This window comes from Stigmatopora argus, chromosome 3 (genome assembly GCF_051989625.1).
Source record: "Stigmatopora argus isolate UIUO_Sarg chromosome 3, RoL_Sarg_1.0, whole genome shotgun sequence".
Lineage (NCBI taxonomy): Eukaryota > Metazoa > Chordata > Actinopteri > Syngnathiformes > Syngnathidae > Stigmatopora > Stigmatopora argus.
This window is the reverse complement of record NC_135389.1, coordinates 15,869,808-15,888,620: the sequence shown is the minus strand read 5'-3', so window position 1 is coordinate 15,888,620 and position 18,813 is coordinate 15,869,808. Positions and strand designations below refer to the sequence as shown.

The window sequence follows — 18,813 nt, the reverse complement described above, 5'->3', positions numbered from 1 at the left end:
TGATACAAAACAAGTCTTCCTTATAAAACCATAAAATCCAAATTATAAAAGGGTAGAAAACATCTTCATTAGACAATGATACTGTGGTTCGAATAAATTTTTTGCTGAACACAAATCCTTAAAACAAAAACAAAAAATGAAGGCCATAATGTTTAGCTGTCATTCAACATTGAAAAAAGGGCAATATGAAGTCAAACTAGACAGTAAATAGAAACAGGGCTCACAAAAACGTCTCAAGGTCGAAATTGAAAAGGTATTCTGCCTTTTGATTCGACTGGATCAACGGTTGAAATCCAGCATTCGCCCTCACTCTGAATTGGTATTTTAGGAAAACCACAACAATCAGCAGCAGATGCATGGGAATGTTTCATATTTCCACTGTTTTGTTGCCCAACTTCATTGTGATTTCATGCTTTAAAAAAAATGACTGGCGACCATGGAGGGCCACAACAATGTTTTAAAAACGCAAAACAAAAGGAGTCTGTCTAATTGAATCACAGGGAAAAAGCGTCAATGTCGGTGACATTGATGGCGGACACGGTGGAGCCTGAGGAACAATAGTCAGGACACTAGTAGTAGAAAGAGCGGCTTGGCCCTACCACTAACCTTCACATGCATATTTAAAGCAAGGCACCACCTCATGCAAATGAGAATTTGCCCGCAAAAAGCGGCGTTAATGAAGCCGGCCATTGAACTCCTTGTGCTGAGATCGCTGCGCCATAAATAGTCCATTTGGCTGTCAGCCAGCAAGTAGAGGGACGAGAGCGTGAGGAAGAGGGTCTTTATTGTGTTATGACAGACAGACACGGGGCGCACAAGATACGGGCTTTCCTTTCTACGTTAATTAAAGAAAGGATCAATTAACACTGATGAAAAAGCACGGCGGCGCGCTGCCTTGCGGATAGGCCAATCAAGCCTTGAAATGCGGCGATGTTGGCATGTTTTATCTCTCAGAACTTAATTGCAATTTTCCAGAGGGGATGACGTGATCAAAATGAAGGGACTCCAATGAGCAAGTTGCTCCACACATTTCTGGATGCAGGATTTTGGAGGAACAATTTGTCCGCCTGTGCTACCCTTTTGGCCATTCTTACATTGCCCTAGTGGTTGACCTCTGAACTACTTGCTCACCAAAACAATAGGGCTCTGAGAAAAACACCAAAAATCAGGTTTATGTGAACAAAGAGGTTTGCTTTCAGGGGTTTACTTTTGAAAACAATTCATGTGTGTTGAAATGATGAAAACGTGCCAAAACTGAGAACTATGTAGTAACCAATTGTGGAGATACTTTAGCATTCAGTTCTTTATCCCCCATTTCAGTAGCGTGGCAGGAGTAGCCCCTCATGCACTAAATAGGAACTAGTGGTTATCCTGCACAATTAGAGCTGTGCATTTGCCTGGTTGGTTATGCCCACATCTCGAAAGTGTGTTTTTCCCGTGCATGGTCTGTGGTTGTTCTGGCTTTGGAGTGTCTCGTTATCAGTTGTGAGTGCTATTTGTCGTTGAAAATGGTCCAATTGTTCGAAGTGGAGGCTTTACATGTTCTTTTTTTGTTTCTTTCTTTCTGAAGACATCTGCATAGCCCGGATTTTGCTCTCACTTTTTCAAATGGGCACACAACGTCAACTGCTCGAGGCATAACACCAAAATGAATCCTTCATCTGTGCCACGTTGTCCATATTCAGAACTGGTGTGGTGGACTACCAGGAAGTAAATAGCAAGGTTTTTCCTAGATCAGAAGCAGATCACACCATGACACTATGTCGCTTTCATTGTTGTAGAAGAAAGCCCTTTGCTTTGCTCATTTTACAACGAGGAAGCGAATATAGCCTTAGTGGGGGAAAAAAAGATAACTTGTCTCCATCTGCGATTTCGCCATGTGAGGGACTATTTGAAACACCTGAAAATATTGACCATCTTGGCTTTCCCTAATACTTTCTCCTAAAATATAAAAAAATGGAAAATGAATGGTTTGATTTTGAATTGCTGTAAATTTGGTTTAGATTTTTTTTTTTAATTATTGCTCTGTTCACCAAAAAATGCTGTTTTTTATTTTACTGGATATTTTGACCAGCTGTTTTTAATGGGTTTATTTGTTTTGTTTTTACAGAAACGGGATGGTATTTACCCCTCACTTATTGATGTATGGACATTGACAACAGCATGCTGAAGACACAGCTTTTTAATTGGATCAATTCAACATGGAAAAAGAGGCTACATGAGAAGTCTTACTGGTAGGACAGCTTTTTCTCTGCTTGATGTCTTCTGCCTTCGAATACTGCTTCCATAGCATTCATTTTTGACTCAATCAAGAACCAAGCAATTCTGTCAAGTTACAATGGTGGTCTTTTTATACTGATGTCATGCTCTTATTTCTAATATTTTATCCCATTAATATAACAATATTAGCCATGATCAAACACATAGACATATTGTCATTTCCTTGGGAACATGGCCCATGGAAAGCTCATTTCCTGTTGAGAAAAGACTGCCTAACCTCAAGTGACCTGCAGATCTTCCCATTAGCACGAGAACACATTTAAGGCAAAGCTTGTTGAGCCACCTCAGCTGGATTTTAGGGATGGCCTTCTCTTGATTTTTTTTTTTTTCCTACTCCTTCCCACACAAGCCATGCCAGTAATAGGAAGAATCCCTCCGGGGAGCTTGATTTTCAAAACTTTGAAGCTTATTTCCCGTTTTAGCATGTTTGCTTTTGTTGTTTCGCGGTGTTGAGAAAGGCACCGTCGATACCCTTGACTAATTAAGATAATCCTTGTCTGTCTTTAAACGATTCCCCAGTGGAAGAACGACTCAAAGATCTTCCCCAAGTCAATGGTTCTCAAACTTTGTGGTCCAGGAACTTTTCTCGTTTTTTTAAGTTTAATTTTAAATTTCCAAGGAATTAAAACTCCTAATTTTCACAGAAAAAAGTCACTATATTATGATAATTTAGTCATATTCTCTCAATATAATTACCATTATATATGGTCTTTGCTGAGACAGACATTAATTCCCATATTCATATTTGTCCTTTCGAAACTTTGTTGTGGCTTCTTGATGTTGATGAACTATGTTGAAGCAGGTTGTTTTAAATGGTGTATATCCCTATTAGATCCAAAAGTAGGCGCCATCTGTGGCATCAATAGCCACAGAATTTTTTTTTAATTTTAAAATTGTTTTTCCCATTTCAAAATAAATCCTCCTGCTTGTTAAATCAAAATTTACTAGGAATATTTTTTTAAAAACACAACCGCTACAACAGGACTACAATTATTTTAGACAAATGTTGCTTAAAGTTAAGTCCACAATGGCCTGCTTACTGATATGTTTTGTAAAATGCTGTTGACTGCTTACAAAGCTTGTCCTTGCTTCTATACTTTTGCTATGGCCCGAACACCCAAGCATAATGTCGTGTATACATTCTATGAATTTCACATGTGACTACTTAGAGGAGGTAGCGATTTATTTTGCTTGAGTGTAACACAATTCAGCAGTGATTTCTGGAAGAAAATAGCAACAGAATGCCACAGGAGCTGTTTTGATTAGCATGACATGATGGGATCATATTAGTGTGTCTCATTGGAGACGCCTACGAGGGATTTCCTTTTAGGGTTTTTCTTTTGTGTGTATGTGTGTGTTTGTGTGGTCATGGTGGGGTGGGGGGTCAAATTAGAGTGCCAGACATCCAATTTGTTTTGTTTTGTAGTCAAATGTGGGGAGCAGACAAAACATTATGTAAAAAAATTGCACAGAAAGGCAAAGCATACACGGCTAATGAAGTGAAATGTAAAAGGTTGAAACTGCAAATCCAAAGTAAATAATAATAATGCACATTCATTAAAAAGGCTTGTTAAAGTGATTGTTGGTCAATAGGCATAAGGGATCGGTGTAGAGCACACAGTTGCTCCTGGGCTAAATCATATCAGATGGACTATTGACAGCATCCCGTCAATAGCGGCGGCCCGCTGAGGCCTGCCTGTTTGCACAATGACTGATTGACTGTTTTTTAATAGACACATAATTGGTGACAAAGACCTTCCAATGAGGTGTCATGTGCCAGAGCTTTTTTGCGATAATTCACAGCCTGGCGCATTTTATGTTGGACCGCGTCCCAATGCCAGCCAGTTGGGATTAGGAATGTGTGGGCAAAATTGCTGAGGTAAAATCACAAAGAATAGAAGACAAACAACGCATTTTATGTCAGATGGGAATGTGGAGGATGCAATATGGAACAGCTCCAACTTTGACCTGATACGAGATTATTCATTGACTGTATTATTGCTGGTGTTCCAGATTGGGAACATTGTTGATGGCTATTTATTTACACATGCCATTTTTGTTGCACCTTATTTGTTGTTTCGGGCTTCGACAAACAGACTGTGGAGCTGCTTGTTGGGATTGGAACACAATGGCTTGTGTGTATCTTCCCTCAAAGCATTTTGAAGCGCAATCTCGAAGAGCTGTTATTGAACTGAAACAATACACAATTAATTTGAAATACGAGAATTTTATAAGGAAAATAAGTGCAATTTCAGATTTTTTTTGTAGAATCGTATTCTTCATCAGTGTCATTGGCAGGGGAGAGCCTATCCCATTTGAGACATCGAGACTCAGAGTACAGCCAGAGTTTGCCTCTAATTTGAGGTGATTACTTGAAATTATGGATTATAATAAGTAAAAATGGGGCAACTATTCAGAATTGGATGAGTATATTTTGATTGGTTCAAGTTAAGACAAAAGGCAATGTTTTAGAAGAACTAAAAAGTGAAGAGAACTTTAATGAAAAAAAAGTTGAAAATAACATTGGCGTGAATTTTCTTCAGCATTCACACAATCAATTCCCAATTACTCCCAATTACAAGGCCTTCTTTGCACCCTGGACCCACTTTTGTGTAGCAACATCACGTCAGATAGCGCCTCACATCGGAGGGAGCCAATCACAGCTTTTGCAGGCACCGGCGGCAGATGTAAGCAATTTACTTGTGATTTCTTCATATTGGGCACGAAGCGAGCTCCTGGTGACCCGTGACCCTGAAGCCTGCAGGATTCTAACCCTATCAAATTAAAGCTCTCTGCTCACTTATTCCCCAGCGCTTCTTTGCCGCTAAGCAGCCATCTCGCTGCATAGCAACGCCAACCGGGCGTGCCGACTCATACGCCCGGCCTCATCAGCCGCTATTAGGGAAAATATACAGTCCTCTAATTGGATGAGATTCAGCTAAGGAAGTGCAGTTAAAGGTCACCTTCCAGCGTGTGCGTCATGCTCTTCAGAATAATTTCTGTGTCCTACTATCTTTGGGAGCTGTTAAACAATACAGCCAAAGTTACCATTCTTCCGGGCATAGTGCTTCAGGCCGTGTTGAGCGACCACTGCTACCAATCATGTCAACAACTTTGCCGGCTGTTGACGGGTCCTGACAGATGTTCCCCTTCTGTCAACTGCCCCTTAAATCTGCTCATCCAGGGTTCTTTTTGATTACCCATGTTTTAGTTAGCAATCATTCACGTCCAAAATTGGTACTTTCAAATTAGCAGTTAACTCATGAATTTACCAATTCCACAATTTCACTTTTGGTGCCCGTGTGAAATAATAATGCCACACAAGCCTTGCCTGCCTAAATAGGATTGATTTTCAAATTGTCAGATTTATCAATCATCTTGATTTAGCTTTCTCATAATGTTTCGACTACATTGGCTAAATAAGGTCAGGTGGGATGGCTTAACTGTAGTGTAAATAGTCTGCATATTTTGTCACTACTGTAAAGCCTATTGGTACTGTTTTTCGGTATGTGCGTGATTGACTGGCGATCAGTGTGGGTTTGGCCCAAGTCAGCTAAAGCTTAACTTGCGATACGATTAAGGATGGGAGCTAAATATGTTTTGAGTTTGATAAACCTTGCAAGAAAGGAATGATTTGTTTAGCCATCAAATTGCATATTGCAATGCAACTGCAGCAAATGAGTGTTAACAACATTTTGGCTCAAAGATGGTGACCTTGACTATGTTAAACGCATATCAGTTTAGTTACAGTATGCACTGTAAACCTCTCATGAGAGCCAAGTTCAAGAGCACTCAAGTCACAGGCCACTTCATAAATAAATTGTCCTCAGTGCTGCTTTGTGGTTGCAGCAGCAGCATTGTGCTCCACAATACAGAAACAGCCCACCTTCACTTAGTATTTAGACACAAGTCAAGAATATAATTTTTTCTTCTCTCTGAATCTTGAAATCTCTAATGGCATTTGCCAAACAAAACAGCTCTCCCATTAAAAAAGATGCAATTTGGATTGGGTTGTCTGTCATTCTCAGGACAAAACAAAACAAACAGACAAAAAACATTCATGACAACCAGTCACGATGCTGGACAATTTAAAGTTTTTGATAAACTTAACATGAAATTTTACGAATATTTACGAAGAAGTAACAGATATATTTGGAAGAATAACTAAATGGGTCCAGTGCAATTGTTCTTTTATAATGATTGGTCTGGCATATAGAGTATGATTTGTTTGAAAAAATGCTAAACATTCAACTTCTCCATTCGGCAACTTTTGATTGTCATATCAAATGTCTATGGAGATACAAAGGTGATACATGGTAATAATACATTTCCAAAAACTAAAACATGACACTTGTTTTAGAGTAAATAGTTTTTGCTCATTGTTATTTGGTCACCTTGATTCATAATGAGATTAATTCCCCACCCTTAGCTTAAAAGATACACGACCCTGCAGCCAGTGTTGGCAAACTTGATTATAGGCGACGAGACAAACACATCCGCATACAAGGCATATCATTGATACTGTATTTGTCCTTGTAGCCAGGCAGGGCGGCGGCTAGGTCTGAGAGAACGCTGCCGTTCATTGATCTGTGTTTGACAAAGCCGCTGGCATGGTGTGCATGGTGCCTGGTGGCTCTCATTCCACTCAGACGAGTGCATTTCAGCAAGCTGTGGTGGAGCTAATGCAGGACACACTGCGCCAGTCACGGCCTTTGGGATTTAGTCTAAGTGATGTTCGTGGTGATGCTGTGATGCGCCTGCATTCTCCAGCACAATACATACACAGATACTGTAGACTGTCAGCCCTCCAGGTCTTTTACCAGTTTTTTCCTCTCTTTTTGTACTCCTTTCCATTTATTGGTGAGTGAACACAAGCAGTGCACCTTGCAGACTTTGTATTCTGTTAAACTAGCTTCTTTTAGGATTGTTTCATACATTCCTCAGTGTGCTGTGTAGCTTCGATATAAACACCTGGAAGAGGCATCCGAGCGCCTTTTTGACCGCAGACACTATATAGGGAACCCGACAATCGCTCATGACATGGCCGGGGCGTCACTATTTCGTACGAGTCATAACGAAGCCCAATGCTTTTTATAGTAGTAAATCAGGAAACATTACTTTGGTCTGATAATAATGATAATCAATATTTAATAATAATAGTATTGTCAGTATCTTAAAATTGACTGTCAAATGCCTGCGTCTCTTCAGTGAACGTGGAGTGATTGCTGAGCAAACAATCCTGTCAGGTACATTTGACAGATGCCGTTTGAGCTCTATTGGCTTAGACCTCGCTGCCTGTCACCTCTCACATCTCAATGAGTCCGGAGGTGACCTCCCAGCTCCACCCTTATTGGCCCTAACGCAATCAAATGCACGTTCAGCACTCGGAAGGTCGACAGCAGCGGGCTGCTGAGGTGCCCTCATCTGCGGGGGAGGGTCAATGGTGGTGACCTCCATCACCTGAACCGTGACCCTCATTTATAAGCGGGTCACCTCTGCAACAACTGCATTTACACAGGGTCAGCCAAGAGCTTTGTGCTTGCAAACAGATTCCAAAATATAGAGGATTCTTAATCATGCAGCATTTCCTAATAGAAACAACACGATGCAACATTGAGAGAGAGGTCATTGAGTCAATAAAAATATCATTCTTCGAACTTCTCTGCATGGAAGGGTCTATGTAAATTATCAATACAGTTACTGAGAGATTAAATGTTCTGGAACACAAACGCAAAAATCAGGCTGAATTGAAACATTTTCCCCTACTTTTCGAATAAACCCTGCCAAATTATCAGGCATCATGTTAGCCCTTTAAAAGGCAGCATGTATCAATTACTTAATAGTTTATCCATTGAATAATTAATTTGATTAATTCGATGAAAAACATTTAATGCGGGGAAATAATAATCGTTTTTATGCTTGAAATAAAATTTGTTTTGAGCTGCACATTCCATTGCACTTTGATTCCATAAATGCAATAAATGCATTTACAAAAACATAAAAATTGAGTGTAAATGGCAAAACAGTATTTTAAAAAAAGACGATCTAAATCTAACTAAAGGATATTTTCTGAAAACTATGGGAGTGTATTAAAGAAAAAAACATATTATTGATTTGCTCCTTATGTCTGCTGTTTTATAAAAATAGAAATAAATCCCACTGTTTATAAGTCATTTTAGATACTCATGTTCTGTAATTATTAGATGTGATGTTAGTAGACGAAGGTCTTCAATGGCCACTACTGCACAATTCTATCATATACATGATGTTCAGTTTAAATTAAGCATTCTACTATGGAAGAACATAAAAAAGGAGAGCATAATGAGTATAAAAATGCTTGTGCAGATGTACTGAATGGATTATGTGGAAGCTATATTTTGTATATTATGACCATCACCAGCCTTGACCACACGTACATTAGCTAGCACATCAAAGTCTCCTTTCTTTGCTGCTCAAAGAAAGAAAATGACACAGTGACATGCATTCATGCCCAAACAGTACTTTTATTGCTGAGACATCTTGGTGAAAAAAGAAAAAGAAACGGGGTGCTAATCTTTCAGTGACCTTCAGCTAAGTCTAATTGGCACCAGGTATCATTTTATGCTTAATCCAATTCCCACATGAGCTTCCCTGTGCTTTACAAACGTCTTTAGTGTTCTTTTTTCCCCCAACCGTGTTGAACATTGTATGCATTATAAAACTCGTGAGAATCTCATTTCATTCCTATTAATAGAAAGATTCACCTGTCACACAAGAGGCGGGCAGACAAAAGGGCCAAAAAGAAAAAAATAGGAGGATATGCCGTGAAATAGAAAGGAAATAAATTCTGTGTAAGAGAGAGAGGGAGGTCACTGCGACCGTGTGATGGCCGCTGATACCCGGGTTCAGCCGGCGGTCAAGGCAAACGCTTGAAGATGAAGCGGGCGCACAGGCCAGGCTCTGTGTACAGGTGCCCCCTTACTGCCCCGTGAGCTTTCATCCACCCCCCGTCCTGCCCTACTCCCACGTCGGGGCCCGCCAGCCTCACCGGCTCTACGCCAATCAGGACTCGAGGGGATGGTTGGGGTGGGGGGCGCAGCGGGGACACATCAAAGCCTTCTCCCGGCAAGAGGCTCAGGGGCTGATGCTGGCACAACACTGAGAAGAAAGCAGACATGGCCAGTTAAATACAAAAAAAGAAGCAGTCCAAATGGAGTAAAGGAGGTTGGGGGGGTCCAGTACAAAACATTTCATTCTCTGTACAAAGCAGCATTATGCAGACACCCGTCCCCCCTCCCCTAAAAAATGCCCAGACACATTTTTCTCACTGCCTTAAGCCAGCAGCCACCCCTTGAATTCACAACAAGAAAAGGGGGGTAATTTAATTAAGAAAATCCAATCTTTAAGTTTAGGATGCAAAGTTAGATTTGAATGAAGACAATGTGGACTTCAACAAAATTAATTGAAAATATTGCATTCAATGTCTTCATTTTGTTTCAGATTTTGATTTAGCTATAGATGAATGTGAAACCGCCCGCAGTGGAATAGAAGTAGGCACGTCTGGCAAACAGTTCTAAGTTTTCGGGTTGAAATACGGGCTTTGGGCAATCTTTGTGGAGTTTGCATGTACACGCTTGTACACATTGGCTTCCTCTCAAATGATGATGTTGATGACAAAAGTTTATCCTGTACACTTTATAAAATGTGTACCCTGTTTGAATTCCCTGCATGGTTTAGAAGTGAAATAATTCCAGTTTCCAAATCTCCTGTCATTAAGAGGTTGCTTTAACTAAGTCGATCAAACTGAGACTGTGACTCATCTCGTCTCTGGTGTATTGCGATCCTTCATGTATGCTCTGAACGCTAAGTGACTTTCTTAGTGAGGAGCCCCCTCGGCACGCTAGGAGAGTTTTTTTCCAAATGAGACGTGGCCCCTGCGATGCTGCCGGCTGAGTAGCGGTCTCTTAATACGGATCTCAAGTCCCTAAAAGAGTAAGAAAGACGATCTGACGAACTTCTTGCATATGCTAAGAAGCATAATAGGCTCCTGTGGGAGAAACCACTCATGGGCCCAAAAGTGAGCAGGACTACAAAAAAGTGCTGTGAAGGGGATGCTCACTACACACAAATGTGTACAGAAGAGCCCCAATGAACAAACAGCACTTTGAATGATACATTGGCTGACTGAAAACAGGCCTTCTGTATGCAATAATAACAGTTTAAATGTTTGACACTCACTTTCCCTCAGGCATTGCTGGTACAATAATTTGAGCAAGATGTCAGTCAAAGAACAATGAAAAGGCTGCTCTGTTCTAAAGAAGTGTTGCCGAAAATTGTTGTTTGATTCTCTAAATGCTGCTTCAGCTTGTTTTTCCCCTAATGATTGGCAAAAGATGAAGCCCAAGAATTAAGATCAATACTGATGCAATGACGGCTCAAAACTAAACTGTATAGGTGACTTTGCCGGATTGAGCGACAGTCGGTGCTTATGAATAAAATCGAATGGCCAAGTTGTTCTTGTTACAAGTCACGTGTGCTTATATTTCCACACCAATCCCATTGTTTCTGAAAACAAGTGGGCAGTTCATCTTTTTTTAGGGACCCCACATTAGTATCTAGTGTATGCTCTGTTATTTTAAATGAGTGTCTTTAAGAGCAATGGCCTAGTAAGTGATGAGGAGATGCAATCAAGTTGGGTTATTTAGCTTGGAATTATATTTCATCACCTTATTAGTGTTCTCATTCTGTATTTGCATCTGTCCTATGCAATAAATGCCCAAAGAGGCGGCAAGGGCATTCTAATACCTTAATTGCTTTTTCGGGCACTTCACTGGAGCTGCAACATAACTCATGTTCATAATTCACAAGATTTTTGGCCCACAACACAATCCTTCTCGAGCAAGCGAGTTAAGTGACGACTCGTAACTAAAGTAAACCTCTTTATGTAGAGCATTTGTAAAAGCAGAGTTGAATAATTCACACTCGCAGTCACACCTATGGACATTTTTGAGTCTTTAGTGAGCATAACTGGGTTCTGTTTGAAAACTGGCAAGTGATTGGATGAAATGCTAACTGTAAAGATTCTGCTGCAGAACTATGAGCCACTTGTGCTAAGTGCCGCTCTACCTTATTGCCCACAGGCATTCTTTTGTATTTCAAATTCAGTGAATTAAGAAACTCCGCCCTTAGTGAAATGAAGACAATGCTACAGTCATGTTATGCCCTTGTTGGGAGATATGATGGCTTATAGACTGACAGGGCTTCTTTTTGAAGGACGTGCAGGTGGGAAGGCTTCACATGTTATTGATGGAAAATATTGAAAGGCTGCAGACAGGTGTCACTGACCCCTCTATCACCATGTCACTGCAGAACTGTTGCCCCCGGGCACCGTTGAAGTGCAAATATAGACATGCTATCTCAACATAATGAAAATCTATTGGTGCCTGAAACTGTCATGATGATGGAATTGATTGAATTCTACTGAAGGGTTTTTGGATCATCCAGCGAGTTTGACATGTGTCAATGCACAACAAAGACGGGGGTGTTTAATCTGAAGCTTGTGAGTCACCTCCTTGCTGGAAGACACATGACTCGATTTTTTAAATTTTAATTAGGGTCACTAGCTCGATTGGGAGAGTTACCTTTTACTTAAAAACTCTTTTGAACCCCAAATTTCTTTTTAAATTAAATTAATGATGCAGCTATTTTTTTTTATTCATGGGAAACAGAAGAACTTTTTTGTAAATCCAAAATTGATGTATGGCATTTTGATATTGTTTGATTGGTCAGGTATGCTGATCAAAAGATTTTAAGCTCTGTACATTGGCCACAAGAAATCCTTTGCATTCTGACCTCTCAGATTTTTATTTTACTTGAGATCCCTGGTTTAGAGTCTTTATCCATGCTTTTCGGATATAGAAGGAAAGCAGAGTAACAAGAAAATACCCAGTTAGGCATGTGCCGAACATGCAAACTTTATAACACGGAACCTCAAAACTCTCAGGCAGACTAGTCAACAACTACAAAATAGAGCAAAGGGGAAGCAATAAAGATATATATATATATATATATATATATATATATATATATATATATATATATATATATCCATATCCATATACACATATACACATATACACATATACACATATACACATATACACATATACACATATACACATATACACATATACACATATACACATATACACATATACACATATACACATATACACATATACACATATACACATATACACATATACACATATACACATATACACATATACACATATACACATATACACATATACACATATACACATATACACATACACACATACACACATACACACATACACACATACACACATACACATACACACATATACACATATACACATATATACATATACACATATATACATATATACATATATATATATACATATATACATATATACATATATATATACATATATATATATATATATATATATATATATATATATATATATATATATATATATATATATATATATATATATATATATATATATTTTAAAGTGTGTCACTTGTGACAAATCTGGGGATTTATCAGCAAACAATAAAAGCAGGCTGCGCAGCAGGATGGAAAACACGCCCAACACATGTTCCACAGTGAGTGCAGTTCCATGTAAATGCCCAGCTGACATTCTGGCAGCATCCTCCTCTCTGTTTTCACTTGCTATTCTCTGTTCCGGTGCCAGCTTCTACTGTGTGTGGTCTTGGCACGCTAGCCCCGATGTCTCCGATTACTCCCTTTTACACCCTTTCCATTCAATATTGAGATAACTTTATGGACAAGGGGAACAACACGGGCAGGATGGAATGTAAAAGTCATAGAGATTCAGCATGCATTTTATTTGAGATGACCTTGCTTCCGTTCCCAGGATGGGGCGGCTCCTTATCGTAGTCTGGGGCCCGTGGCCAACCTCATCAGATCCATGCCGACTACCTATCCATCTTCTCTCATTGCGCACAGAGGTGACAGCTGGCATTCGACCGTTTGCAAAAGGCCTTTCAAAAAAACACAGGAACTCCATCCTAGGCTACATTAAAGTAATTAGCTGCCAAGCTAGTAGAAAGCAGCCCCCTACCAAGTGGCAGCAAGACTGCGGATTGAAGTCGGCATCCTGTTTGACACATCTGGGCATGGGAGAGTAATGAAAACAGCTGCTTCTGCCCATATGGCATCTAAAGTCTGGCAGCGCGGTGTTGTGCTGTGCCAACCTTAGGCAAATTATCCATCATTAATCCCAGGATCTGACCAGCATACGAGTTGCTGCTAATCAAAACATCTGCGGGCGTTGGGAAAAGGAGGGAGAGAGGGGTCTTACTTGAATGTATTTTTTAAAAAACAGAGTGCTCGAATGGTTTCAGGATTGGGCTTAAAATTGTTGTGTTTCCAGTGTTTACTTGGTATGGAGTAATTAGGTCCTGATGAAATTCTTTTATGTACTTCCGATCCAATTTTTTTAAAGATATGTTTGGCCAATACCGATGCCAAATTTTTCATCCAGTAAAAACTTTGCAATAAAAATGTACATATTAAAGTAATAATACGTACATTTACATTTAATAATATGTGCATTTTATTAAAGTAGTAAGAGTCAGATTGCAAAACAATTTAAACAAGAACCACATTGTGTATGTTTCATTTTACTGGATGAATTTTTTGTTATTATTATTATAACATGATGTCCATTATCTGTTATTTTGATTGGCTTGAGCAGACATGTCTTTTAGTGCTTTTTTAAAATGGCTCTACAAATTCCCTCAGAAAGTCAGTGACATTAAAATGTCCTTTGATTCACTTTCTCCAAGCAGGGAGCACAAAAGTGAATCTGTCACTTCATGCTTTTCCGGCAGAGAGATCAATACCTCTTAAATGCTAAAGTGGAACAATTAAAAATAAATAGGAGCGTGCTCTGGTCTAAATCAGATTAAACATTGCAGGCAGTCAAGGGGTCCTTAGAAGCACAGTATGGCTCCTTAGTGTGTCATCTGTGAGCCACCCGGCTTGCCACTGATGCATACATAAGTGAGGATGAATAAGGGACTTTTTTTAATGTGTCGTCAGTTGCTTAATAGCATTGTTTTGCCATGTTTACCTGTGCTAAAGCCCTTCCATATGGGGAAAGAAGACCCACTTTTGGCATTTTTCAGTCATTTTCTAATTGTAAGGGATAGTAAAACACAAACATAAAATGCGTACTCACAAACTGCAGTCTGCCGCAGCTCACGTTTGGACACACCTTCACATTCTGTGACATGGCTTTAGCGGTACACGGTCGATTGGTCGCCGATCTTTTGGTCGCCGGTCTTTTGGTCGCCCGGAAGATTATTGATAATTACCATTTAAATCGTTGCTCAAATTCCCTAAATACAAACTGTGAATTACTATTTAGTCATATTTAATGCCCTATTAATTATTAGGCTAAAGAAAAGCTCAAAATTTCCCGGACTTTTATTGTTTTTTTGTTGGAGAACCACTTGTTAAGACCCTGACTGACGTACCTTCCTAAGGGGACAACTCATGTACATACAAACTCTTGTACACTCACATGTCGGCTCAGAGAAACTGCTCATGGCCATTGTTGGGTTTTATTGATGCGTAGACCGTGTTGTTTTACCTTGTTTTGTCGCCGGTCTTTTGGTCGTCGGTCTTTTGGTCGCCGGTCTTTTGGTCGCCTGTTGTCGCGGTCCGGGCTACCAAAAGACCACGATCAAAAGACCGGCGACCAAAAGACCAGCGACCAATCGACCGCACATGGGCTTTAGCCAACTAGTCAATGGCCTTCTAGTCTGCTGCCTCGTATGTCACCTCTTTTGGCACATATTTCACACTTATGTTTTACACATGGTAGGCTTCTATTCTTGTTCAATGTTTTCACCTATTATGAGTTCTTCCTAAACGTATACCCATTGCATTTCCAGTACTTGTTAGAATTGAACATAAAGAGGCTTATACAAAGGAAATGAACTGAGAAAGATGGCATTAAACTGGCAGAATAATGACGTGTAGGAACTATATTGGCAGGCTGGCAGCAGTTCGCCCTTGGGTGCCTAGGTAATGTCAGCTCAGCTGGTAATACACCCGTAAGTAGACGAAGAACATGATGGGAACACTCGTTCAGTGACAGACGTGACCAAGCCCAATGCAATTAGCCGATGACAGCAGGTGCCGCCTAACTCACTTGCATTAAAGTGTCTCGGGTATCCTTGTGTAATGGCCGCAAAGTGATCCTAACTTTCAATTAACATGTCCCCTGCCTCCACTGCCCCTGCGCGACTAGCCACTCATTTCCAACTCCTCAATATTAGCTGCGTGGGAAGTGCTTGTGAGAGCTTTCCCCAACAAACATACATTTTTCTCACACAATTTCTGTACCTGTTTGACACTTGAAGATTTTGATTTAAAACAAATAAACTAGATACGTACAGTGAATCATTTTTGTTCAACTGTCATTAAGCCCTAACAGTAGACATTTGTAAATAATATTTAAAAAAAAGACCCCCCCCCCAAAAAACTGCCACAATGGCAACATTTGAGCATAAGACTACCAATGGGAATTTATTGCATTGAGAATATTCTGAATTAGAAATATTCATTTTTGAATACACACACGCACACACACACACACACACACACACACACACACACACACACACACACACACACACTGTAAACTGCTTCCTTTAGAGGTTTATAACTTCAGAGGCACCATATCGGTCTCTGTCCACCGGTGGTTTGGGGGGGTATCGTACTGCTGTACCTCTCTGCACTAAATCAGGATAAATGACTGCGCCCTCCAGGAGGAGTAGAGGAAACCAAGAGCACACAGTGTCAACACCTTCTCTTCTCCAGAAGGAAAAGGTTCATCTTCATTCAATAGAGCACAATCCATCACCCTAGAGCCACATCTATGTCACCAAGCCTAAAGGGAATGGGAATCATGGTGCAAATAATGGCCCATGTTAAGAATTGAACAAAAGTCTTTAACTTCAGGTCCGAGATGGATGAAGAAGTGGTCTGTGCTCTCATTTGAGTCCAGTCGCTGACCTTCTCTACTTGACGAAAGGTCAGCAAGTATTTGACGAAAGGAGAAGAGGGCCTAAACCTTCATTAAGTAAGCCCGTCGGGCCTCCGAATGGGGATGACCATGTCAACAAACTAACCAAACAAACAAAAAAAAAACAGTGCTGTTCTGAACGTTGCCAATCGTTGACCAACCTTTTTGGATTTGATGGTAAATGGAAAGGTTAAAAAAGGCAGATAAGTTATAATTTGACGAAGTTGTACTCTTGCGGGCTGCTTATGTAGGTGTTGTTAATACAATGTATAATACAAGGTTATCATATTTTTTAGGATAAAACCTTGGCATATTATGTTTAGTTCACCTTTAATGAAAACTATGCAGTATCTTAAAAAGATGATTATACTTAAGGAACATACAACAACCGAATGTTCTATAGAGTATAGTATAAGCATTGCAAATACACACACAAAAAAAAAAAACAATAACTGCTGTTGGGCGGAAATTAATTCACATCCCGTTGAGAAGGCTCTGCAAATAAGCATACTACACCAGAAGGAAATGTTACAAACATGCCTTGCTCAAGGGGAGCAAGCTGGCACATCTCCACATACTCCAAGCTATCCTCTGTCACCTCAATTATGATTACTCCACTGTGTGAGTAGCTAGCTCATCTATGAAGTTGAATACTCATCATGGTTTGTGCAGAACGTGTGGTCAATAGGACTGTTCTTTAACATCCTGTGGGTCCTAAAAAAGAACGGCCCATTCCCATGAGTAAGTAAGTACATGCTGTAGTGAAAGTTTCATGCAATTTGCTGGCTGTGTTGTCCTAAATGCAACCATTCCTTTTCTTAAATGGATACATCTGTCAGAGCGTAGTCTTTCATTACCAACACTCATTACTGGCACATCACAGTACTCCCCAAGGACGTACCTTTTTACGCATTCACCCGCTGAAATCCACTTTCATGTTTTTGAATTTGACGGACGCCGCCACCAAACAAATTTGTCTGAAGCAATTAAAAAGTATCACCTCACAAGTCCCTTCTAAATGGTGTGCTTTACATCCGCTTTTTGTCTCGCTGACTGCAAAGCACGTGTGACATGTTTTGACCTTACTTTAAACTGCTCATCAGGCAAGAATTGATTAAACATGGTTATTTGTTTTTCTCTTTCATATGGATTATTGTATACTGAGTATTCATCTGTACATGCTTGTACAGATGATAATCGTAATTTGAGCATTAGTTGACTGTAAAACAAAAAAAGGAACATAACACTTATTCTTGCTACACATTTTTTAATAATCAGTGGCACCTCATACTATCAGCCTAGTTTTTTATTTGTTTTTTTATCTGCAAAAGAGCATGCCTTGAAATTATATATTATTTGAAAATTTTGCATCCCATTGTGTAGATGCCATCAGTAAGATTATGACAACATGAACACCATAGCGGATTGTAAAATTGTAGGTCAATATGTACACATACGTTCATTACGGATGGGCAATTCATAAATTTTATACATGCTTTTATTTAATATGCAGAGTAATGATGTTATTCTTGGCATGTTTTTTGACAGACTTTGCCTCAGACACACTGTCACGCTCAATTAAATACTGGTCAATACAATACCAGTTGAAGCCCAAAGTGTTGAGAAAGGTCCTGACATGTACAAGTGGACAGAAACATGATCCTCTTTGGATCGTGAGTGTTTCATGAGTCGTGAAAAAATAAAAAGCCAAAAGCAGAAATGGCAGCTGTTGCAGATGAAATCAGTTTGTTCCAGACCTTATTGAAAAGGTCAGAGGTGACTCAAATGACAATTGCGCGACACCAGGTCTGCAATTCAACATATGCCTGCACTTAACTTAATTACATTTTGATGGAGGGGTGTGAGGGAATTGAGTTCTTATTTACTTTTGCAAGTGTCACTTGAGCAGTGCAAAGAACCAAATGCCTTTGTTTCAAACGAGGAGAACAAGTTGGAAACGACGCAGGTCACGGGGGTGGACGATCAGATGCTGGTTATTCACGAGTTAATTTTTTGTCCTTACCTTGCCATTGATTTTTAGGGGGGGTTAGGAATTACCTGTTTCCTTCAGAAAATATTTTTTTTAGTTTGTTGAGTGTTGTTGGTACAGCTGTAACTCCTTGCTAACCACATTCCCATCTCCTCCAATAAAATGTTTTGCTCGATTACAGTATTGACTTTGACATTGCTGCATTGGAAAAGGTAGATAATTTCTGTTTGACAGTAATCAAACAAATATTCAAACAATATTGCAATCCTAAAACTATGTAATGATTGGACATGAAAAGGGATTGCCTTATTACATGTACACTTTAAACAATATTAGAAGTTGCGTGCATTTTAAATTCTAATTCACTCTTGGTGATGCCAGTAATGAACGACGTTAAACAACTATTGCTTTAATTGTCGTTTGAGTGCAAAAAATTGGTTTAGCTGATCG

At 39.7% G+C, this 18,813-nt stretch overlaps 1 protein-coding gene across 1 annotated transcript in view; it reads left to right on the top strand.

The window, feature by feature from the left end:
• LOC144071194 (uncharacterized) overlaps nucleotides 1–18,813 on the top strand; it is a 40,028-nt gene that overhangs the window by 701 nt on the left and 20,514 nt on the right. Inside the window, exon 2 of the mRNA XM_077596079.1 lies at nucleotides 2,111–2,234. Coding sequence (XP_077452205.1) covers nucleotides 2,146–2,234 — 89 coding nt within the window. The 5' untranslated portion in view covers nucleotides 2,111–2,145. The remainder of the gene's footprint in view (nucleotides 1–2,110; nucleotides 2,235–18,813) is intronic.